Here is a 24347-nt window from a genome sequence, read left to right as displayed (position 1 = left end):
GTGCCAGAGAACTGCCTTCTCTCAACACTGATGATGGTTACCACACACAGCTGTGCATGAGTTGGACACAGTTCTAGGTGCCTCACACTCACGGGGTTATTTGATGTCCAGAGCAAGCTTCTGGAGTCTGCACAGTCCCCTTTACACAGCTGGGGAAACAGGCAGCAGGGAAGGCAAGCAATGGACCAAGATCATCATGGTCCGTTTCCAGTGGGGACAGCCAAGAGTCAAACTCAGGCAACCCTGTTCCACAGTCTGGCCCTCAAACGCTGTCGGATCCTACTGTGACGTATAATGCTTCTCAGTGTCCGTCAGGAGAGTAGGGCCAGAGGTGCAACCCCTCAGGCTTCCTGGGTGATCTTTTCTTCAGTCCATAGCTTGCCTTCTAGAACACGATGTCGCCAAGATTCCTAACAAGTGCTCTGTATCACTGGAAACATTGTCCTCTCCCGTACTTCTAATCCACGCTGCTTCCGACGGCCGTCTGCCCCCAGCGCAGCCGCGCCCTCCAGAGCACATCCCCAGATCCTGTTATCTCTCCCGTTCCCATGAGCTGTGGTCCCTGTAAGTGTTCTGTGCCCCAGTCCGCTCAGGGGCAGGCTGAACAGGCAGGTACATGTTTCTTTGTGGACCTGACAGAGCACGAAACTGTAAATCATAAAATCATTGGTATTTGTAACCTGGGGACTGCCTGGCGGTGAACTGAATCGATGTCTTCTGTTCAGGTGAAGACTTAGCATCGTCAGTTCCCACAGACAGAGCTTTCCTTCGGGAAATGCTGACGTATATACGTGATGTCATACCTCGTATCATCAACGCCTCGCTTAAAGTGGTGTAAAAGGAAATGCAAAAAATACCCCCAAAACCAGGTTAAAAAATAAATTATGTATCAAACCGTATACTATCAAGCAGCCATTAAAATGATTCTGTAGAATATTTAAATAGCAATGGAAGTTGTTCACGATATACTGTAAGGAAAGGGGCTGTTCAAAGCAATCTATCTGCCACACACCATCCTCCCCGAAATGGACCAATTAAAAAAAATGTATGGGACAATAAACAGCAATGAGTTAGTGTGATTATATCTGACTAATGTAATTTTTTAAAAGATTTTATTTATTTGAGAGAGAGCGAGAGAGGAAACACAAGCAGAGGGAGTGGGAGAGGGAGAAGCAGACTCTCTGCTGAGCAGGGATCCCAAAATGGGGCTCGATCCCAGGACCCTGGGATCATGACCTGAGCCGAAGGCAGACACTTAACCCACTGAGCCACCCAGGTACCCCCTGACTAGTGTAATTAAAGGTGGTTTTTATTTTCCTCATTTTGCTTATCATTGTGTTCTTGTATTCTTACAATAAACACATGCTATTTATATATTTCTAAAGGATTCATAAAAAACAAGACCTGGCTTTTTTTAAGCCTCACTCACCTCTAAGTGTACCAAGCAATGCTACTCTACCTTTCTGCACAGGCAAGTGATCTATTTGTGTTTGGAAGAGGGTGAGTGTTTCTCTCCCTGGCACCAGAGCTGCCCACTGAGCTTCTCTCCAAGCCCTTCCTCTGGGAGGGCTTCTAGGTGGCCCGTGGCTCCTCCTCATCCTGCCCAGTCACGACAGCACAGGATTCTGATGGAGGACAGTGAGTTAAGGGAGAAAATACAGAAAAAAGCATAAGCAAAATGTGGAGGAAGAGCTGGTAGTAAGTGTTGGTTTTTCATAGATATCTGAGCCGATTTTTCAAAGTACTTGTGATTTCATCCTGTTCTGTACGGACATGTGGCTCTTGAGTTGAGAATTAGCTTTTTCCCATGGCGTTACCAAATGGTGGGAGGTGTGATTTGTGTGAAAGTGAGTGCTGCAGGGGAAGAGAAATGAGTGGCCACAGGGTGGGTAGGTGGGCCACTGGGGTGGCAGCGAGTCCTTGAGGTGACCAGCACGCTCCATCCGGATGCTGGTCACACCTGACTGATGGCAGACATTCACACGTGGACGGACACAACTAGCAGGCCCACAAACTCGGATGCAAAGTAGGGTCCATGGCCAGAGACCAGAAGCTCAGCAGTTCATTGGAGGACAAAGTAACTTATGTTCAAGGTTACAGTGGTGGAAGTGAAACTGTAGGGCGGGGTGCACTGGCCAAAGCGAGAGATGTGTGCTGGGATATTTGGCCACCAGCAGGAGGAAGTCGCAGGTTCCAGAAAGAAGCAGAGTTACCTGTAGACACAAAAGCTTCTGGGACAGACCGAGTAGACCCTTGACTCGGAGACTCTGCAGGTGGGCAGCATACACAAGTCTACCTGTCATACACAGGGGCAGCAGTGTCCTGCCAACTCCATTCAGTATCTTGGAAGGGACACAAGATGCAAGGCTAGGGGTGTGTGTGTTAGGATTGAGAGAGACAGAGTCTTCATGAACTACAACTCACAAAAAAATAAATACCATCTTCCACTTGAGGAAGTTGATTACCAGGAAAGTCACAATAAGAAAATGAAGCTGGTTCACTTCAGAGATCTCTGGGTGTATTTGGTTGAATTTGGGGTTGCAAGGCTGCAATGACAGAATTAAATGTCATAATGTGTGAAGTCCCTTCCCACAGGAATTGGTGCATACGTGCTGTGGATATAGTCCTGTCACCGCCACCACCCTGGTGTGTGTGGGAGCAGCTATGGTAGTAATTTCAGTTGTTACTGTAATTGTCTTAAACAACATGGTAGGTCTTTGTTGAATGAGGTTTGACCTAGATATTCAACAAATGACATTTTATGTCTAGGGTGAGAAATACATTCTTCTGGAGATGCTAATGTTTGTTGGAGCAGAGCTGGGTGGCAGGAATCTTGATGTTGTGTCAATAGACACTCTCTTAAGTATTATTTAAGCAGAGCCAGACCTTCTGCCTAGAAGACTCTACATAGCATTTCATTAATTCCAAGAATTCTGATGGGCTCTCCATAGTCCAGACAGCATGGCAGGGAATTCGGACCAAGAATATCCGGAAACTTCTGTCCGCTTCCTTCCTGGTAGTTGTGAAGATGAAGACGGTTGAGAGACCCAGTTTCTCTGCGAATTATCCACATATCTACTCCAGGAAATCTGAGAAAGATAGGAATAAGATTCGACTCAGATAGTGATGGCTTTAGGAGCCTGGAGTTTTACAGGTCTCAAATTTTTCTTCTTCTTCTTCTTTTTATTTTTTAAGGGATTTTTTAAAAAAGATTAAAAAAAAAAAAGATTTATTTATTTATTTATTTGCCAGGCAGAAATAACCAGTAGGCAGAGAGGCAGGCAGAGAGAGAGGAGGAAGCAGGCTCCCCGCTGAGCAGAGAGCCCGATGCGGGGCTCGATCCCAGGACCCTGAGATCATGACCTGAGCCGAAGGCAGAGGCTTTAACCCACTGAGCCACCCAGGCGGCCCTCAAATTTTTCTTCTTCATGAGGAGGATCACTTTCTTCAGTGTCACTAGGAGTTATTGCTAATCCCTTTTGAAGAAGGCATTGCCATTCCCATGGTGGGAGGTAGAGGAGATCCTAGTCTTGAAGTCTGAGGTGGAGAGGGGTGCAGGAAGACTTAGTGAGGCTTTGGGTAGATATCTGAGCAGAATCTGCAACAGGAAGCAGACCTCCCACAGTCTGTGAGAACCTCCTGACTAGAGGCCGGGCTCCCTGGGGATGGCAGTCATGGTTGGGGCCCCAAGGGATCAAACACAATTCAATCTGAAGCTTTCTATTTTCCATTCTAATTGTATATGTGTGAGCTGGGTGGAGGGGACCCTTGGGGAGTTGAGAACACTGACCCTTAGTAGAGCCACCCAAGGCAGCTTCCTTGGGCGTCTTCCCAGCAGTAGAATATTGGCTATTGGTGGTAGAAGACCAAGAACTGAGATCCAGACTGTGCTTCTGGCTTTCGGTTTTGATTTCCCTTCAAGGGATTTGCCCATTCTTCTAGCCTGCTCTGCTAACGACTCCTTCCTAGTTCAGGAGGTGGTAATTCACTAGCCGGAGGAAGCGTGCATTCATTCACTCAGTGATGGGTAAATATTACATAACTTTTTAAATGCACAATTAAACAGGTAAAAAAAAAGGGAAATTTCCACCATTACATATAAGGAAAAAGAAAAGGAAGTGAAAACAGAGTGTTAACACGTACAAATTGATATTACCGGTGCCCTGAGGAGAAAATACTACACTAGATGATTTTTATGAGCACAGTATTTAGTTTATCTGGAACTCAGAAGCAAAACCCTGTGTCTGCAAGTGATCGAAGGTTGAAACCAAGACACATAAAATCTGGACCATCAGAAGACATTCTTTTTAAGAAAAGAGTGACCTGGTAGGGAAAAACATTCACCCACCAGCACAGAGATGACAAGTAACCTTGTCTTTCTATGAACTCTGGGGGAGATAGAGAGTTTCTCCTGAGATATCAGAACCCCAGGACTGTACCGCTCCCATGGGTGGGCCATGGGAAGCCCCAGATAAGGAATTGTAAAAACTGGTCCCGGGCCAGTGACATCCCCAGGACTTAGAAGCAGCACATACAGAGCGGCTTTTGAGGGACACAGACAGAAGCATAGGTCATGAAACTCACCATGGACAGGACTTGTCTCCATCAACAGTCACAAACCCCAGCAAATTGTGATGAACAAGATTCAAAATATGTAAGAAATGCAGGCTTAAACACCTAAAACTTCTGGCAGAAGAACTATCTAAGAAATACAGTAAATTAAATGTATTTGAACTATTTTAAAGTTGTAAAAATAATAAAATGAAGTGTTACACCCATCACTGTAAAGTGCTATAAAAACAAAAAGGGAAATTTGAAATGGAATCATAATAATTTTTTGAGCATTTGATGTGTGCCATGTACACCTTGAAGCATTTTACTTTTTTTCAGATGTTCTAAGCCTTTTTAAAAATTTTATTTACATTCAATTAATTAGCATATAGTGTATTATTAGTTCCAGAGATAGAGTTCAGTGATGCATCAGCTGATCTTGAAGCACTTTAAACAAATGATTTTACGTGTTGAACAAGACCGCATGATATATTAGATACAATTGTTATCCAGTTTTAAACATGAAGAAATACACAGAAATTAACCAATTTGCTCAAAACTTCAGATTTAGTAAATGGCAGAACACACGTGTAAATCCAGAAAAAAGTTCAAGCTTCTGGTCCCCTGGGGCTCCCACTTCATTCCTGGAGTCCTGCCTGAGGTCCAAACACTTCACAGTGGCAGATTAAACATGAAATTTAAAAGTCTACATTTGTCCTAAGAAAGAAAAAGGTAAACATTTCCATGGGCCAGAAACAGAAACGTAAGGGAGAAAGGCAGCTGAGGAGGCGAGAGCCAGTGAGGGTTGCAGAGGACGAGCATCCCAGGACCGGCGAGACTGGGTGCAGAGCTCCTGAAGCGGGATGGCCCCAGGGCATGCAGGAGGAACACTGGGAGGATGTGGTTGGAGCCAATCCAGCGACGGGAAAGGTCGTCCTGCACAGATGTTCAAATGGTGCTAGTGTCAAGCAGAAGTATTAAACAGGAAGTTTTTATTAGAATGAGATAAGGCAGCACGGAATTACAAGAAAAAAGAACAGACTCCTTGATAAACAGCAGTTGATAATTGATATCGGTCTGAAAAAAATACTTCAATCTCTATCTCACATAAATTTTTTTATTCCAAAAAGTAAAGTCATAATATAAATATAAAATTCCAAAACAGGAGAAGTCAGATTCTCACCTCACACCAAACGTACATATGATATCCTGTGTGAATATACACCCAGATCATGAGGGCATTGTAAGAACGTGCAAGGACATTTTTAGAACAGAATCACAGGGAGGGAATGTGGGGGAAGTTTCTGGAATGAGGGAGAAATTTTACATCCCAACAAGGGTTTGGGTTAGGTGGGTGTGTATTTGTCGGACCAGTGGAACGGAACACCGAAACTATGCACACCTCACTGGGTATAAGTTATAAGTAGTTCCTCCAAAAGCTGTAAGAAGGAGGTGAATGAACACTGAGAAAATGCACAAAGGGCCAGCACAGGAAACGGGGAAGAGCTGCAGATGAACAGTCAATTTACGGGAAAAATGCTCAGTTGCACGAGTCATTGTAACATTTTTAATTGAAATAACAATGACACTTTTTTCTCACAGATGGTGCGCTACGTGTCGTTGGTTCTGTGTCCCCTGGTTCAAGAGTATTCAGCACAAACACAGAGTGTGCGTGACCTAAAATGTCCGAGTCCCTGCTTTACAGATTATTCCTTCAGATGGATTAGTGGGAACGCAGAAATACATTTGTGTGAGGACATTTATTTTAGTATTTTTTTGATAATAGAAAATTTTTGGAATCTACCTAACGTGCATCAGTGATTGAAAAGGATTCTGAGGGCTTACTTATGGTTTTTACTACAGCTTTATTCAAAATAAAAGACTCCTTAATAATGGTAAAAAAAAAAAGATTAAAATATATTATGATAGTATTTAATTAACAATGCTGGTTTTTGTTTATTGGTTAATATTTTGTTTATTTATTTGACAGAGAAAGACACAGCGAGAGAGGGAACACAAGCAGGGGGAGTGGGAGAGGGAGAAGCAGGCTTTCCGCCAAGCAGGGAGACCCAGGCAGGTCTCAATCCCAGGCCCCTGGGATCACAACCCAAGTTGAAGGCAGACGCTTAACAACTGAGCCACCCAGGCGCCCCATCAATGCTCAGTTATTAAACACAGGGGTACCACTTGTGGTGTTAGATATAGGGAAGGCTCCAACATTTTATATTATATGCGTCTAAATTGTTTTAATTTGTAAGAGTTAGTGTATAATTAATTGTTTTAAAATGAAAACATGGACTCCAAATTGTATTGTCATATTTTTTTTGAAGTTCGTGAATAAAAGAAGAAAAACTATATTCATAAGCTTCTAGAGGTGCAGCAAATACAGAACTTTGGGTGTGGTGACACAAAGATTGTATGTCATGATAAATATGGGGGCATCTAGATGAGTCTGTGCATACAAAACATGTCACTGAAGTTGAATGTACCCATAGTCACTCTGGATAATGATATAGTGACTCCAAGTGCACCGAGTCACATATTTCATGCAGAAACAGGAAGAGTCACGTATGTGTCAGGGTTGTTCTGGAGTCCAGCACAGAGGGCATCTGCACTTGGCCAAGAGGATAGGCGCTCACCTCTGCACAGCTGCCTGCAGAATCGTTAACCCCATGTCCATGCACTCCGAGCGAGCTTCACTGTCCCTCCACCCCAAGGTCACCCACCCTGTTTCCTCTTATAGAATGAAGTTAGAGCACAATTTGACCTGTGCCTAAAAGAACCAGCAGGAGGGTGGCCACCCCTGCATTCATGTTGGGTCTTTTGGATGGTTTCTTCAGGGCTTTTAGCCTGATGCAGGAATAGTCTCTGGGGGGTGGGGGGGGGAAGCACCTAGATGAGAAGTCCTGGAAAGCTGACTACCCCAGGATCTCTGAAGAACATATCAGTCCTGAGGCTTGGGCTCATGGATGGTTTCCAAAGAGCAGAATCTGCCAGGACTTTACATGGCGTCTTCATAGTCCACATCTGCAGGGCTCGCCTTCTTCAGCTTAAAATAGATGGCTGAGGCATTCTAAAAGCAAAGGCACATGGAGAGGACCAGAGCAGGGAAGACCCGTGGTTCTCTTCCCCAGCCACCCTGGATGCGTCCTATCATTGCACGCCACACAGCCCAGAAAGTAGAGCCTCTTGGAAGACTGACCATAGGTGAGCATTTTCAAAGGCCTGTGTCCCACGAGTGGGCTGCAGAGGTGTTTCTGATGAGCCATAAGTTCACCCAAACATGCAAACTCCCATTCTAATGGGCCACCATTAGGCATTTCCACAGGCTATCATTTTTTCTTAAGGATGTCAGAGTTTCGTACTCATAAACTACATTAAACTAAACACAAATTCTGTCCTGAGACCTCTGGCTACTCCCCCTCTCCATACTAGACAAATGTACAAAGCACGTACTATCCTTGCACCCATGTAGAGCTGGAATTCCTGTAATTTTCTGAAAGTATCTTTGTATTACCAGAGATTGCCTGGATTGTTCAAGGTTTACAATTTACTGAGTTGACACAAATCACTATTAGTTTAGCTTTGTTCAATATTAATTTAGTTTTCCACAGATTCTGTGGTTAACCTCACAGCACAAAGTGGTATGTGTGTGTGGTTCAACAATATTTCAGGATAAAGATTTTAAAGGTAAGAATTTTTAGACTTGCCGTAGCTACACTGTACCTACAGATCATCCATGTGTCGTTGCTAAAGGAAACATCTGTGCAAGGCTCTCACATTCACTTGCATGGTGAGGCTTTATTGTTATGACCAAATGTTTTCCCCGCTGTGTGGGGAGATAAGGGAGGAGATAGACCCTGAGAACCTTTGGTTTTTCCTAAGTGGCCATAGTTGTAAGAGTTTGAGAACCAGTCACAGGAAGAAAGAAAGAAGAGCAGGAAAGAAATTCTGTACGTCTTCTAACTCACCTGGCCTGAGGTAGGTGTCCTTTGGGGGTCTACTGTGGAACATAAGATGTGTGCTGTAAGATTTCACTTCTATTTGAAGTCCTTCCCTAAAGTCATGCTAATAAAGGCTTCTTCTCCTCCTATCTACTTCCCATGTATTGATTTCTGTCAGCAATTTCATTCTTGCTTTTTCATCTCTTACAAACATGATTTCCTTGCTGTACAGAGGACCATGGGCAGCCTAGAGGTGGACGTGTAAGAAGTCCCTCTGGGCATTTACACTCTTCACATTTCTGGACCCTCGAGGTATGGATGGGACAATAGCAACAAGTGGGGCCACACAAGGAGGGCAGGCAGACACCACCACCCCAATGTTCCTCTGACCAGGCTGTGCTGACCTAGCACCAGAACTAGACTCTTCTGGGGGTGGCTCCCAGACCCAAGGCCAGTGCTCAGGAAGGTAGAGCAAACCCCACAGCCAACTGCAAGGCAGAGCCGCAGTGCTGAAGAACACTTCCATATGCCATTTGCAGGCACTGATTATCCACTTGGTCCCAGAAAAGACAAAAGTCAGAGACACACTCACTCCCTTATGTCTCACCTGCTGCTTGCCGCTCTTGCTGCCTATGGTACACCAAAGAGTAGACCTCGTCTCCACTTACGACATTCACTGAAGAGAAGAAAGGAGGCATAGTGACACAGTCCTTTCTTCCTACCACTTACCTCATTCCATGCCTACCAGCTGTCACCATGAAGACGGATGTGCCGTCTGTTGTTGGGGGTGGCTGGGGCACAGCAGGCACTGGTGGGATAGCAGACTCCACCCCTTCCCTGGCTCCCTCTAGCTGCTTGGGCCAGAACCTTTGGGAAACCTCACCATTCTCGTATACAAACTGTTCCTGCAGTGGGACAGCTGAGTTGATGTAGTTGGGCACCTGTGGCACGGGGCTGGGAGGGATCCTGCAGACACAGAAACACAAGATAACTCTGTGGGAAAGCATCCCAGATACCCCAGACATTACTGTCCAGGGTTGTGAGCAAGACATTGAAGGAGACAAACCTGTTAGCAAGGGTCCTCAGCAGAATACTGACTTCTGGGAAGATCCACAGTGAGCTCCACTGTGTGTTATAAACTCTGTACCTGGGCTGAGCAAGGCACCGCAGAGCAGCCATGGAGTGCACAGCCCATGAACGCAGGTCCTTACGTAATGGGTTCAGTGCAGTGTTGCCCACACCTAAAATAGGGCCCCTCCCATCACAAGCGCTCAGTGAATACGAAGTGAGAATATTGATTCCCCCCCCAGCGGAGAACAGGTTGTTAGGCAGAACAAGCAGCTTGAGAAAGGGAGAGAAGAAAGTGAACTTGCAGGTACAGGGCTCTGTACCCCTGGAAGACCGCAACTCTGATTTGGGAAAATAATCTGATTTTTGTTAGCATAAACAACGTGGTACAAAAATATGTCAACGAAACTTTGATGTTTTAAAAATATTTTCCTCCTCTAAACTAAAGAACTTTGCCAGCAAGTTTTCGGGATGGTTATCACTCTCTGGCTTGAATGACGGAAATGTGCTTGTATCTTAATGCCTTTGAGATACTTTCAGGATCTCGGGATCCTGTTTTCCTCGGGATCCTGTCATCAGAATGACTCGCAGATGCTCAGGTATCGGTTAATCGATTGGATAAATCAATTCACTGGTGAATGTGTGAAATGGGTCCGTTCAGTGGGGGAGTGAATCAGGACGAATGACGGAAAAAGGATTTGGGTTAATTAGTCCGTGCACAAATGAGGAGGGGCAGCGAACAGACCCTGTCAGCAGTGGGGGAACTCCGGATAATAAAATACACAACAAGCACATGAGAGTGGACCAGTCGGAGCGGGGAACGTGGGCTTTCCTGCATCGTCGGCACGCGCAGAGGGAGCGGAGCCTCACCTGCCTGGGTCCTCAGCCTCTCGTCTCCCTAGAAGTCAAGCAGATGGGCAAACACGTCAAAAGGGAATCAGACGGCCCTTGTGCGGGGGCTGCTCCCCAGGTCTGTCACCGCGTGCCGGAGGGCGTCCTGGCCGTCGTCGACTCGGATTCTTCACTCGCAGGGGAAGACACTCAGTGCGGAGCAGTCGGCTTCCAGACGTTCATCCCACGGCAAGGACCTGAGCCCGAGCCTCTGAACCTGAACACCTATTGTCTTTTCTGCTTTGGGTTTTGATTTCGACAACAACACACCACCTACTCTTGTCACGACAAGAGCCCTCAGAAGCACCACAGGCACAGCCACGTTACAGGTGAGGTGACGGACCCCACGCGGCAGGACAAGTTTAGAATTTCAGTGAGACTCTCGCATGGTCTCCATCTTGCTCAGGGGAGAACAGGAGTCCGGGATTAAACACCTGAATAAATATGTAATTACAGCTGCGAGCGGGGGCGAGGCTGAACAACTTAGGGCTCTGAGGACAGAATAAAAGGAGAGAATTGTAGGCCGTGTGGCTGGCTGAAGCCTCTGGGGGAAAAAGACAGTTAGGCTGAGGAGCAGCAGAGATCCTGCCGTGAGCAGACGAGCAGGTGCATAGGTGAGCGTTCCAGAAAGCGGGAAGAGCTCGTGACGGTGCTCGGGGGGATGAGAACAGAGACACTGAGTTTAACTGGGGGGTGGTCGGCAGAGCTGGAGTTGCTAACTGTGTTTCTCTTCTAGTAGCTGACCTGTTGTTTTTAATCGAGTCAGAATTTGGGGTGAAAATTAGATCCCGGAAGCAGCGGACATCGGTTGAGCCCCGACTGATCACACACGGGGGTTGGGGGACTCGGCCACAGACACGGGCACCGCTCCCGGGCTGGGGGCTGGCAGCACGTATCCCCCCCACCCCCACCGTGTTCCTGTCTGTCCCCAGTCCCGCCTATTTCTGTGAAAACAAAGTTCACAGTAACGAAATACCAGAATCGATAAATACTAACCCATTCTTTTCTTGAGCCAACAGCAGAGCGATAAGGCCATAACAGTGGGACCAAGGGTGCCAAGCAGCCCCTCCAGGACTCCTGAGGCGAGAAGTTCCTTTCTGTCCTCCACAGGCACTGAGGGGAGAGGTCTGCCCGTGAGCCAGCCTGCAGCAGGGCTGGCCTTTGGAGAGCAGACGTCTCGGGTGTGGGCTGAAGCCAAGGTCTGCTCTTCCCGGGCGAGGGGCGGGGGTGGCGGGACTGACTTATGTGATTTGCAGCTCATCACCCTCATGGCAGGAGGGAGGCACAGCCTTCATGGCCTGTGTGCCCCTCAGACACACCTCCCGGGGCAGCACCACCCTCAGACGCTGTGGGGTCCGTACCAGAGAGGGACATTGGCCAAGACAGTTCAATGGCCTGAGCCGTACCTGTAATGCTGAGCATCACCGCCTCGCTGCGCTGGGCCCCCAGGCCGTTGTCGGCCTCACAGGAGTAGTTTCCAGAATGTTCTGCTGTCAGAGAGAGGTTGAAGGAGGCTCCTCCTCCAGACGGGGTCGAGTTGCTCCCCAGGATGACGTCCTCATGGTAAAACCGGTACCGAATCGGGGGAGAGCCGCTCTGGGCCTCACAGCGAAGCTCCACCACGTCCCCAGGGAAGGCCTGGGCCCCGGGCGCCCTGAGAGTGAGGACGGGGCGGGACACTGGACCTGAGGGAGACAGGGGCTGTTGGACGGGGTCTCCACACCGTGACAAACTCGTAATCCCTGCCCACAGAGGCTCAGCCCCGTTGGTCATTTGCACGGAGCCCCGAGGGACGTGGAGCCCAGCGAGTGGGGGTGCTGGCGGGACAGAAGCTCCGAAACTTACTTCTGACAGTGACGCTGACCAGCTCGCTGATGCTGGGGTGGTAGCCGTTGTCGGCCGTGCAGAAGTAGTTCTCTGCGTCACTGTCGGTCACCGCTGGGATCTCGAACTTGGCGGTGAGTGAGCGCTGGGTCTTTGTTTCCAGAATCAAACCCAGGACCCCTTTGTACCAGGAGAAGGTGATGTCTCCTGTGCCCTGGGTGGCCAAGCAGATGAGAACCAGCTTCTTTCCCTTCTGCACTTGTCCCCCTGGAGGCTGTGTCTCCAAGCTCACGTTCCAGACGGGGACTCCTACACAAACACAAGGAGACACCGGGGATGTGACAGTCCCGAAAGCACAGGCCTTGGGTCAAGTCAATAACTGATGTTGTTCTGTGGTGGTGGGTGGCATTCTGGGGTGGGGGTGGTGTTTGCTGCTGGCTGGGGGCGGCCTCGGTCAGCTGACAGTGCGGGGGGTGAGAAGGCCACACTGTTACATGGTGGCTGCGGCTCCCTCCCTTCCTGGGGCAATCGGGTTCCCAGGGCCTGGGCCTCTCCAGCCTACGCTCTGCAGGGCACAGGACGACGGTGGCCACAGGACAGACAGCCGATCGAGCTGTCTGGTCTCAAATGTTGGCCCCACGTCTTACTGTGGGTGCTTGATGCAACCGCTTCACTTGTCAGACTCAGTCTCCCGTCTGTACAAGGCAGGGGCGGGATACTAGCTATCTCCTGCAGTTGGGACGGTCCCATGACCTAGCGCACGTGGGGCCTGGAGCCGGTCGGCTGACCAGTGGCTCTTTGCTTCTGTCCGGCCTCACCAGTGTTGAGTTTTGAACAAGGGTGGGGAAGCCGACCTTCCGGAGGTGTTCCGCATCCTCTTCCTGGCACCGTGGACGCATTGTTGTCGAGAATGGGGGAGGACGTTAGCGCCCCCCGGAACATGGAGTGACACGGGTCAGTCACCAAACGCCCCCTTCTCCTTTCTTTCAAAACCAAGCCCCAGCTTCGCCTCCCATAGCCTCGGGCCCCAAGCGGGCCCTTACCGTGCGGGTCTGAGTTCTCCCTTCTCTGTAGCTCCCGTGACTCCCCACCACGGCCACACGTGTCCCCCCTGGGGAGGATGTCGCCAGGGGTCGGGATTTTGCAGTGATTTGCTCCCACTCTCCAGCACAGGGAGGATGCCGTGAGGGGCTCCTAAGTACTCTCCTGGGCACTTGAGCGGGATTAGGGCGAATAGGAGCAGATCCCTTCAAGACTCTGAGAAGGAGAGAAGCTCCGGCATGTCTCCACCAGCTCCTACCCCCCAGGGGAGAGCAGCCTCGGGCCCCGACCCTGTGTAAGTTCCCCGTGCAGGCCCCGGGCTCACCTTGCACCTGTATCTGGGTCCTGGGGCTCCAAGTGACTCTGATCGCCGAGGTCTTTGCTTCACACCAGTAGGAGCCCGAGTCTTTCCTCCACACGGTGGGGAGCTGGAGCTCTGGGGAGTGACTGCAGCCCTGCCCCAGGGCCTGTCTCTCTCTGAAGAAGCAGAACTGGACTGGGGCATCCAGCTTCTGAGAAGTGGCCTGCATCTCACAGGTCAGGGTCATCGAGCCCCCCTCTTTGGGCCGAGAGGGCCTGGCTGTCAGAAGCAACGCTAGAGAGAGGGACGAAAGACAAATCCCAGGGCAATGGGTTCCAGAGCTCCCGTCAGAGGCACACGGAGCTCTCAGTGTTTGGAACAAGGCGAACTGGGTGCAGAGACCGCCCCCCACTCCAGCCCGGCCTGACCCTGTGCCATGTCTCCGCCCCCCACAAGGCGACCTCTACCTCCCGCTTGGTTCCCACTCTTTGACATCTCTGTCCACAAACTAAAAACACCTTTTCTGGACACAGGGCCGGGCGCCGACCACTGTTGCCAGAGAGGGTGAAGCCTGACGTTTCAGGAAAAGCGATAGTGTTTCATTCATTCCTGTCATAGACCATGTTCGTTATCTTCTTCCGCTCACTCCCCCCCGGCATCCCAGAGCCATACACTGTCTTTCAAGGACAGAATGTGACATGGGACGATCGGCCAGTCGGGGAAAGATTAGAGGAATTTAATGCCCTCTTTACTGAACCTCTCCTGCCCGTTACTGCTGCTCCCAACGGAAGGAACAGGTGTACGCTTGCCTGGAAATGCCACCCGCACACACGCAGCTCCCCTGCTCTGCGACTCTGTGCAAACCTCGCGCGAACCACGGCTGTCAGGGGCAGTTTCATTCCATACCCTGAGCCCCAGGGATGTCTCCCTTTTCGGCCAGGGGGTGCTCTTCTATGGATGCACTACAGATGGGCAAAGCTAGGTCCTGCCTCCCCTCCTCTCCGTCTGCCTGGCAGCAGCCCCCAACAAGACATCGGATCCTGGAGGACAGCAGCTCTCGAAGTATTTGTTTACCCAGCATCAGAGCCTCTGCTCCGATAAAAATGCCGCATGTTCTGGATCCCGAGAGGGGGCTGCTGCCGCCACACCTGTCAGCCTCAAGCCTTGCTCCTGGGATGCTTTACCCTGGGACCTTGTAAACTCTAGTCCAGGGTTAGTACCAGAAGGTTTGCTCCGGGGCCTGGAATTCCTGGCAGGGGTGGTCTTTTCTCCTGGGAATCCTGCAATCCCCAGAGGACTGAGGACAGAGAAAGGAATAAAAAAGGCGTCCAAGCCCCCATTCCCCACTCTTCCGAATGGGGCTGGTGGTGTGGAGGGGACACCAGACAGGGCAGTTTGCAAGGCCTGGAGCTCGGTGTTGTAGCTCCGAGCTTGTTTCAGAGAGTTCTCAGACTCCCAGGCAGACCTGGCAAGTCCCTGGTAGTAGAAGCTTTGTTTCTGCTGGATGTGGATTTGGATCGGTGCTTGGGCTCAGACTGGGCACTCAAGGAAGGGGTAGAAGCAGGATCAGGCACAGAGTGTGTCAGTATTAACCCACAGCCTGAGTTCCACTTGGACGAACTTTGGGAGAGCATCCCAGAAGCCTGGGCTGGTCCCCAGTATTTGTGCAAAGCCGTGCTCCCCGGCTGTGTGCATGGCCTGTGTTCTTGGCGGGGCAGGAAGCTTCTTCGAGCCCTGCGGGTAGTATTTTCTGTGTAAGGCAGCGATTCTGATGTATCCTGGGTTGAAATGCGCTTCAGTGGAAGATTCCTTCTGGAAGAAAGCTTCCTCCACTCTTCATCTGGTGGAAGCAAGACCTCAAATGAGCGTCGGAGTGATGGGTTTGTGCCAACCAGAGTAAGAGAGAAGCCGCATGGGCAACAGCTGTGGCCACAGAGCAGGGCTGGAAATGGGAGGGGAACAGAGAGCTACTTGGCTTTCCCGTGGTCCGGGGACCGACTGTCATGTTCTCCATGGATGTGTGATGGCGGCGTCTCCTCCATCGCTCCTGGGGGAGCACCTCATGGGGAAGACACGAGGGCTTTGCCACCCCCGAGTCTGGGAGGACGACGAGTCTTCTAACATCCGTCTCCCACACTCTGTGACTTCCAGTGGAACAGCCTCTCCCTTCCCGAGCTGCCACTCCCCACAGAAAGGGCTATGGTTTCAAGAAGACCTGCTCCCCTAAACTGAGCGGCCACGTGTCAGGTGCAGAAACTGACCTGAACACAAGCAGCCTGGTCCCCAGGGAGCCGCTGCCGTGGTAGACCTCAGCGGCTGTCACCGGAGGGCAGCCAGCACCCCCGTGGGCCTGCCGCACGGATTGGGCCACGAAGAGGAAAAGGAGGTCCGACTCACCTTCACTGGCAGGTTCGCAGGGGGCAGCTAGGAGAGAAGTCAGGAGAGGTCAGTGCAGGTGCGAATTCCAAACAGGCAGCCCCTGCAGCCTGGCTGACCGTCCCCAGGGCGGTTCTCCACGTGCCCTCCTGCAGCCGTCCCCCTCCCCCTCCCGCTCCTTCCCCCTCTCCCTCCTCCCCCTCTCCCCCACTCCCTCCCCCGCCATGCCCCCCCTCCTGCCCACTACTCTCCCCCCCCATCCTTCTTGACCTCCACCCCCTCGCCCACATCCCCAACACCACACGGTTCCTTTTGTGATCAGGAGCTCCTTCCCGATCACCGCTCCTATCCGTGCTGAGGGTGGTGCCTTCGTTCCGTGGCCCCTTCAAGCCCTGGACTCTCCTCCCTCCTCTCAAATGTCCAGGTGACCCCAGGCCGGCCCGGCCCACCGCAGTCACAGCCGCCAGCCTCCTGCTCCCGATGCCCTTTATTCACCAACGCCCCGGTGGACGAGGTCCACAGAAAGAATCCGGATTTCTCCCAAGATTCTCCCGCACCGCAAGGGTCTGACTGTAGGTAGTATGGCAGCATCACGCTCAAGAACAGAACATTCTGGGGAGATGCAGGCTCTGCAGCCGGAAGACAGAGCCCTGAAGCCTGCCTCTTCCCCTTACAAGCTGTGCTACCCCAGGGACAACGCTTCACCTCTCTGTGCTCCGCTTTCCTTTTCTGTGAAATGCAGGTGATCATAGACTCCCTCAGAGTTTCTGCAGGGATTAAATAAGTTCATGTCCATAAAATGCTTAGACTAGGGCTTGGGATTTATTTATCATCCAGCAAACATTACTCGTTATTAGTACCTATTTGAGCCCATGTTTAGTCTGACTTGTGTAGCCTGTTGGAGCTGAAGAGCTGGTGTGACTAATGTCTGCCTCAGGTAGGACAATGGAATCAATGGGGCTGCGTGAAAATCACATTTTTTATCCGTCCGTTCTACACACGGTTTCAAGCACTTATGATGGCGTGCCAGGGCCTGTGCGCGGGCTGGCGTTGCGGGAGCGAGTGCAAACAGCAGGCTCTGCTGTCCAGGAATTTCGGGAGAGAGAGCCTATTGAAAAATCACCAAAGAGCCTGACTTGAGAGAGTGATCAGTGTTACAGGAGGGATGAGACCGAGACACAAGTCCGAGGGTCTTAGGACAGTCTGGACACTTTGGACGGCTGTCAACTGAGTAGAAAACAAAATGAAAGTAGACAGCTGCCTTCGGGGTGTTTGGGGATGAGCACCCCAACACAGAACTAGCCAATGCAAAGGACGTGAGAAGGAATGAGCTTGTGGTGGGGTGGGGAAGAGAAGGTGGTGCCCTTGGAGCTGACAGAGGGGCGGCGGTGGGCGCTGGTGTGGTAGAGAGGGTCAGTGAGTCACGGAGGGCTCCCTGGACTTGGCACCAGGTCTGGATTTCATTCCAGGTATGATGGGGAGCTGGGGACAGTTCTGACTCCACTTACGTTTGTAACATCACTCTTATCCTGGGAGAAGGGCAGACCACCGTCCTGCAGGAGAAGCAGGGAGGACACTAGTGGCCATTTAGTCTGGAAGCTTTAGTCTGGAAGAGCTCGGGCGAGGCAGGGCCACCGTGAAGGGCCAGAGTCCAGTATAAATTTGAAAGTAGAATCAAGACTTACTTATGGATGGGAGGTCAAGTGTCGAGGAGAGAGAGGGATGAGTGTAAGTCCTAGAGTCTTGGCCGCAGCCGCTGGAAGAGCGCAGCACGGCACGGTCACCTGGGTAAGTTGGGGGAACTCACGGGAGATCAGGACATGCGTTTGGCCACGTGGAGTGTAACAGCTGAGTGGCTGCGGAGCGCATGCACGGCCCTCAGAGGAGAGGCCAGAGCTGGGGACATAAGCTTGAGCTGAAGGTCAAAGCGGCGCAGGAAGTGTCTGAACCGGGCGGGGACATGCACATGGGTGGAGCGTGAGGTCTGGCACCAGCCTTGGACAACTCCAACCTCTGGTGGTCAGGAAGCAACAGGTGTTGAGTTAGAAAGAGACCCAGAAGCCTGTAGTGTTCCAGAAGCTGAGGGAAGAAGTGCTTCCAGAAGACGGGGTGAAGGACCACTTGGGAGAGTCCAAGTTAAAGGAAGCTGAAAACAGAGCCCTGGCTGGGGTGACGGGGAAGGGGTTGGTGGTCCCAGCAGGGGCAGGGGTGGGGACGAAAGGTGGACAGCCATGGCCAAGGGTGAGAAGGACCTGATAGCACCGAGAACCAACCAACAGTTGCCAGGGCTTGAAAGGGTGGAGGCCAGGGGGGAGGGTTTGAGGAGATGGAAATGCTCTGCGTCGTGCCGGCGCGGGAGCTCACCGGACCGCAAATCCTTCTGGAAAATCGGAGCTGCTGTATCGTAAAAGTGAAAGTTAATGTGAGGTAAGTTAAAAATGAGTTTAAAACAGGAAGGGCGGGTGGCGATGAGGCAAGCCCCGCAGCTCTCTGGAAATTTTGTGAAAGGGAGCGGAACACGGTCATGGCACATTCCCTTCGTCTTAGGGGGAAAGACACGGTGGCGTGATTGTGTATTCACTGGACTAACCCAGGAGGAAGAAATGTGGTGATGGGACAGGGAAGGTTCTGAGAAAGCGAGAGCGTTAGGGAACCCAGTGCATACGGCGGAGGGGGGGGGGTCCCGTCCTGCACGGGAGGTGGGACGGGGTTGTCCTGCCCGGGGACAGACGGCGGGGGACGGCAGGTCCACGACAGACGGCGGGGGTCGGCAGGTCCACGACAGACGGCGGGGGTCAGCAGGTCCACAGACACGGCCTCGGAAAGGTGAGGACATTGTCTTCTGATGGCTTTCACTTCCTCAGTGACATGCAGCAGGATTACAACCCGAGAGTAAGACGGAGTTTGAGGAGACAGAGAAGGCGGGAGATGGTGGGCTGAGGGCCTGAGTGGGAGGCACCGAGTGGGAAGGTGTGGGAGGGTCTCCGGCCCTACAGGGCCCACCCGAGATGTGTGCCCCGCATTTAAAGGGATGTGAGTCAACAGGATGGTGCCCTCCGTGTGAAGTCCCGCGCAGCTGCTTGGGCCCTGGTGTGAAGCACACGGAGAAGCTGACGGAGCGTGTAGGCGGCGGTGGGAGGGCTGGGCCAGCCCCCGCATCGAGCTGAGAGGCGGGGGGCACGGAGGACAGGAACAGGCCGTGAAAAACCCCAGTCCATGGGGCTGAGAGGGAAAGTTGCAAATGCCCCGTGGTCATAGGGTGGGGTAGGGGTGGGGGGGCCAGGAACAGGGATTTGGAAGCAAGCGTCCTTGGTGACGGTGGGGACGGTCCACTCTAGCTAGGGAGGCGGGGCCAGGGACAGAAGACAAAGGAAAGGAGGATGACCGTGAGGACAAAGAGCCCCGTTTGTGGGGTGAACCGCCCCCGCAGCCACCCACAACATTGAGAACAGACACAGAGTTCACCTCGGAAGGAAGAACAGACACTCAACACTTCCTATGAGATAAAAAGTGAATTGATGGTTTTCTTCAAACGCCTGGCTTTCCCGGCTTTCACACCCGCTGCCTGACTCCGAGCCACAGGTTGGAGGCCGAGGTCCTGGCCTCCGTGGGTGCAGGCGGAGACCTTGGGAGGTCCGGCCTGGACGTCCTACTCACCGCACATCAGCAGCACAAGCCCCAGCAGCATGAGGACCGGGTTGGGGACTGTCCCTGGAGAGGCTTTCTGCGCGAAGGAGGAATCCAGTTTGACAGAGGGTGGAGGCATCCGCGAAGGGAACTAGAAGAGTGAGCGTCCTCCCAGGCCCCTCTGTCTGCTCTCCGCAGGGGCCTGAGGCAGCTACGGACGCCCCTTCTTGTGGCTTTGTTCTATGTCCACAGCTCGACGAGAGTGCACGTTAGCACATCAGGGCCTCCTCACGAGCTCAGGGCTGTCTCCAAGGACGGTTCCCGAAGGCAATTTCTGACGTGGATGAGCGCTCCTCGGACTGCAGTCCTGCAGAGGGCAGTGGGTGCTTTCCCCGTGGGGAGGTCCGTCCCCCCCACCGCGCCCGCTCCCCACCTGCTCTGGCTTCTCCACAGCTGCACGCTGTCTCTCTGGGCACGCACGGCCAAGCCGGGGCCTGATGGCTCTCACCGGGGTTACGGGCAGGACCTGACGGTCTGTGATGGGCTCAGGGTCAAGCTGTTTGTAAGGTACTGGCTCCCGCCCATATTTAGACTTTCATGGCATAGCCTTCAGTGAAGCAGAAACAGAAGAAAAACAGAATCACAGGAACTTATGGCCTGGGGGGGGGAAGTTTTTAAGTGAAATACAGGAAATAAGCTTATGCAAATTATCTCCTGGGCGTTGGGGACAGTTTGCTCACCTGGCATGTGTGACGGCGGTCCTCCCCTCCCCCACATCAGGTGGGTGTCTTCTACTCCATCGCCCCTGGAGCACACTGGGGCTCCTGGTGCTTGGCATGGGGAGCCTGGGTGTGATTCAGACCGTGCTCAGAAAGAATAAACCGTCTCAGGTTCCAGCACCTCTTTGAGGATCTAGGATTAAGAACCAGATAACGTGCGGAAGCAAAGCATGTGAGCAAAAACAGGGGACATGGCAAGACGCCATTCGGTAGTGACGCCCAAGTGTGGGTGTGGAGTTCGAAGAGAAGGCACCAGAAGAGACGGTGGGGTGGGGGGTGTGCATCGGGCCAGCGCTGGGCCAGCTGCAGGAGGAGCCACAGACCTGCCTTGTGTAATGCTGACTTATGAGAACCCACGGAGGCCACACAGCTAAGCCACTTCCTCCAAACTACTTTTTACTGGTACGAAATCTGAATTTTTCCTCCTTCTGCATGACCACCCGTTACCTTCCCCTCGTCCTGTGCGGGGGCGAGAAAGAGAGGGGTGTTACCTGTCCCCGGAAGAGGGCAGCGTCTGTCCCGCACCGTCTGCCCCGCACCGTGTTACAGTCTGAGGATCTGGAGGTGAGAAGTGCATGTTCCCTAAGTGCTGAGAATTCACAGTGCGGCAGGCGAGAAAGATCGATGAGCAAACGAACCCTGGGAAGTGCGAAAATCGTGATGACTGAGCCAGCCCTGGCCGAGGGGCAAGAGCGGGCGTCGGGAAAGGGGAGGGTCTGCAGAGGGTGTGCTTTCCGGGGATGACTGGGATCTCCGCCAGCCGTGCAGGCGGGGAAGGACGCCCTGTGCAGAGCCAAGAGGGCGTGCGGCGTGAAGTCATGAAACAGCGAGCTGTTCTGCTGGGGTCGTTGGAGCTTGACTGTTGGAACAAAACGTGAAGTACCAACAGCAGGAGGCCAACGAGACAGGGAGGAGGAGAAGCCACAGCAGGTCTGTGCGCTGCACGAAAAGCGCGGGCTCTCCAGGGAGGGGGAGGGGCCAGTGGGGCCCGGGGCTGGAGAAGGCACCTCCCATCAGAGGCAGCGCTGGGCCATTGCCGTAAAGTTCAAAGGACACGCTGTTTGACCATCTGATCGTTCCCCGAAGCCAGAATTATGGGATTTTATGTAAAACCTACTAACTTCTACATGCCGGAGAGTAATATTTAAAAATTGTTTTAAAACAAAGCATTTCTGATGAATACCCAACTTTTGTAGCAACATGGACGGGACTGGAAGAGATTATGCTGAGTGAAATAAGTCAAGCAGAGAGAGTCAATTATCATATGGTTTCACTTATTTGTGGAGCATAACAAATAGCATGGAGGACAAGGGGAGATGGAGAGGAGAAGGGAGTTGAGGGAAATTGGAAGGGGAGGTGAACCATGAGAGACTATGGACTCTGAAAAACAATCTGAGGGTTTTGAAGGGGCGGGGGGGTGGGAGGTCGGGGTACCAGGTGGTGGGTATTAGGGAGGGCACGGATTGCTTGGAGCACTGAGTGTGGTGCAAAAATAATGAATACTGTTATGCTGAAAATAAATGAAAAATAAATTAAAAAAAAAAACAAAAACAAAATAAAGCAAAGCATTTCTGTACAGCAGCACAGCTGTGCGACCTCCGCCCTGGCTGGCACGCGGGACGGTAAGGGAGGACACCACTAACCCCGCAGAAGATGAGAAATCCGGGACATGCTGAGTCTGCTCATTTTGAGGTAGAAAGTTTACTCATTTTACAAATTAGGAATCTGCAATTCAAAGATGTAGGGCAATTTTCAAAGCTTTAGGTGAGAACTCTGGTAGGTGAGAACTACAGCGGATGTGACCCCCTGACCTCACCTTACCCTTGGTTGTGTCCGCTGGCCGAGACAGCAGCCCCTGACCCCACGTGGTCCCTGAGCACTTGAAGCCGAGCTAGTCCAAGCTGAGAGGCCCTGTGAGCACAGTTCACACGCTACGTTTTAAAAACTTGAGAAAAAAAAAACAAAAGAACTTGAAGTGTCTCATTAGTGATTTTACATCAATTCTATGTTCAATGATAATACTTTACATGTAATAAGTTTAAAAATGTTAAAATTAAAGTATTAATTCCACCTGTTTCCTTTTCTTTTTACTCTTTTCCAGTATGGCTACTAGCAAATTCTACATTCTGTGTGCGGCCCCTCTTACGTGTCTGCTGGACGGAGCGGCGCAGCCCTGGTGCCCAGCAGGAAGAGGCTTCCTCACTCAGCCCTCAGCCAGAAGGCAGGCAACACTGGCCTGGGCCATTGCCTGTGTCAAGCTCCCACAAGATGTGATGTCCCACGTCAGAGTAGAAGAAAAACACTGAGAGGGAAAGTCTGAGGTCGGGGAAGAGCAGAAATGGCAGCTTCTCCACAGAACGTGTTGGGTCTGGGGTCGCACATCAGGAGCAGATCAGAGATGAGGACATTCTTGCAATTTTCAGAGCGTTGCCATGACTGCAGACCACACTGTGGGCCCATCCTGTAGAAAACTCATGGTCGAGGTCGTCTTCCCCCAGAGCAGGCTACTGGCTGGTCCTGCTGAACAAGTGGTGGGGAACGCCCAGCGCAGCGAGTCGGAATCAGACCGCCGGGACCCTGGGAGTTGCTCTTCTGGGGAAGAGAGGGTTGCGCTGTGGGCGACAACATCCCACTTTCCATACATCTCCGTCTTGCCAAATGCAGTTCTCAAGCGTGAACCATCCCTCAGTGCTAAAACGGACACAGAATCCAAACCAGGACACTTTTGGGAGGGGAAATGTCTACTAAAAATTGTTAACAGATTAGCTCGCCCTCAGCAGACATCAACTCTCCTGTCCTAAGAAAACAGGGACCAACGCTTTTTCTGACTTCACCAGAAACCCTTCCTCTACACTCGTGCTTTCAGGCTTTCCCTCCCTCCTCAGACAACCAAGGATCACCCTCAGTGTCTCCGCTCCTGCTTTTCTGACAGGACAGGGCTCCCCTCCTGTGTCTCTGGGATAACCGCTGTGGATAAGTCTTGTCACTGCTACTGATGAAATGCATCAGGTCACCATTCCTGTGGAGTTTCTCACAGCGAGGGAGTCCAACAGAAGGGTCACCCAGAGACCGATATTTGCCTCTCTCTTCCAGAGTGCAGCCTGGACAGGACATGGCCGGAGGGCCATCAGCTTCTGATGATTTAAGAGAGGCCACGACCTCGAGCTGGGCTAAGGACGAGAATTCAGGGATGTGCGGCCAACGACGTGTCATAGTGGGGACTCTCTTGTAGGTCCTGGCCCCCGCCTTTTCAGAGCCATATCCTGACGCTGTAAGTGCCGCGAGAACTGGTTCATAACCAATCAATGGGCTTATCTAACCTCACACAAGATGAATAGATTGTCGCTCTCTTAATTTTAAACCAGAAATTTGGTTAGGGTTATTTTGGTTAGCGGTACCAAGACCAGTGAGCTAATTCAATCGCAAATTTTAAATATATAATACACATAGAAAACCACAAGAGAGCCCTAACGACAGAGAACAAACCGGTGGAGGATGGAGGGAGGTGGTGGGGGCCGGGCTAGATGGGGGAGGGCATTACGGAGGGACTTAGTGACGAGCATCGGGTCCTGTCTGTAACTGATGGATCACTGGGTTCTACTCCTGAAACCAGCGCTGTACTGTATGTCAGCTAACCAGAATTTAAATAACAATTTGGAAGAAAAAATTTGCATATATATTTGTATATGTGTATTTACATATATCTACACATAAAATGTATATTAAAAGTATGCAGTCGTGTGTCCCAGAACCGAAAACTAAGAATGCAGTTGGACACAAAAGAGAAAGAGACAGAACTAGAACCCGAAGATGCTGTCTGGATTCTCCCCGTCTCTCATCTCTGTTCCTCTGGGTTTCCGACGTCCGGTGTCTCTGTGGAAGGGCTGCTTCTCATTCTCTGGTCCTCCTGGTGTGTGGAAAACGGCCACCCGCAGCTCCCGGGCT

The 24347-nt window shown here is 51.6% G+C and overlaps 2 protein-coding genes across 17 annotated transcripts; both read right to left on the bottom strand.

Annotated features, from left to right (window-relative positions):
• Positions 1 to 6850: 6850 nt before the first annotated feature.
• FCRL1 (Fc receptor like 1) lies at positions 6851 to 20387 on the bottom strand. Of its 16 annotated transcripts, none has more exons than XM_032317715.1 (12): positions 20364 to 20387; positions 19654 to 20230; positions 16018 to 16044; positions 13645 to 13914; positions 12300 to 12587; positions 11861 to 12139; positions 11451 to 11567; positions 10434 to 10461; positions 9379 to 9461; positions 9103 to 9171; positions 8523 to 8551; positions 6851 to 7624 (listed from the first exon to the last, which is right to left on the bottom strand). In XM_032317715.1, exons 2-12 carry the CDS (start codon positions 19760 to 19762, stop codon positions 7553 to 7555), a joined length of 1371 nt encoding a protein of 456 aa, XP_032173606.1. In that variant the 5' UTR covers positions 19763 to 20230; positions 20364 to 20387; the 3' UTR covers positions 6851 to 7552. The 16 variants fall into 16 exon arrangements, 9 of the variants coding, with proteins under 9 accessions (XP_032173606.1, XP_032173604.1, XP_032173611.1 ...); XR_004280017.1 differs by having other exon boundaries at positions 7557 to 7624; positions 8523 to 8801; XR_004280018.1 differs by having other exon boundaries at positions 7557 to 7624; positions 8523 to 8794; positions 20364 to 20386.
• LOC116576015 lies at positions 17995 to 19656 on the bottom strand. Its single transcript, XM_032317724.1, has 2 exons — positions 18805 to 19656; positions 17995 to 18748 (listed from the first exon to the last, which is right to left on the bottom strand). The coding sequence occupies exons 1-2, from the start codon at positions 19153 to 19155 to the stop codon at positions 18017 to 18019; spliced, it is 1083 nt and encodes a 360-aa protein (XP_032173615.1). The 5' UTR covers positions 19156 to 19656; the 3' UTR covers positions 17995 to 18016.
• Positions 20388 to 24347: the final 3960 nt, after the last annotated feature.

The sequence above is a fragment of the Mustela erminea genome, chromosome 17, assembly GCF_009829155.1.
Source record: "Mustela erminea isolate mMusErm1 chromosome 17, mMusErm1.Pri, whole genome shotgun sequence".
Classification (NCBI taxonomy): domain Eukaryota; kingdom Metazoa; phylum Chordata; class Mammalia; order Carnivora; family Mustelidae; genus Mustela; species Mustela erminea.
The sequence above is the reverse complement of the archived record's forward strand: the minus strand, read 5'-3'. Positions and strand labels throughout refer to the sequence as shown.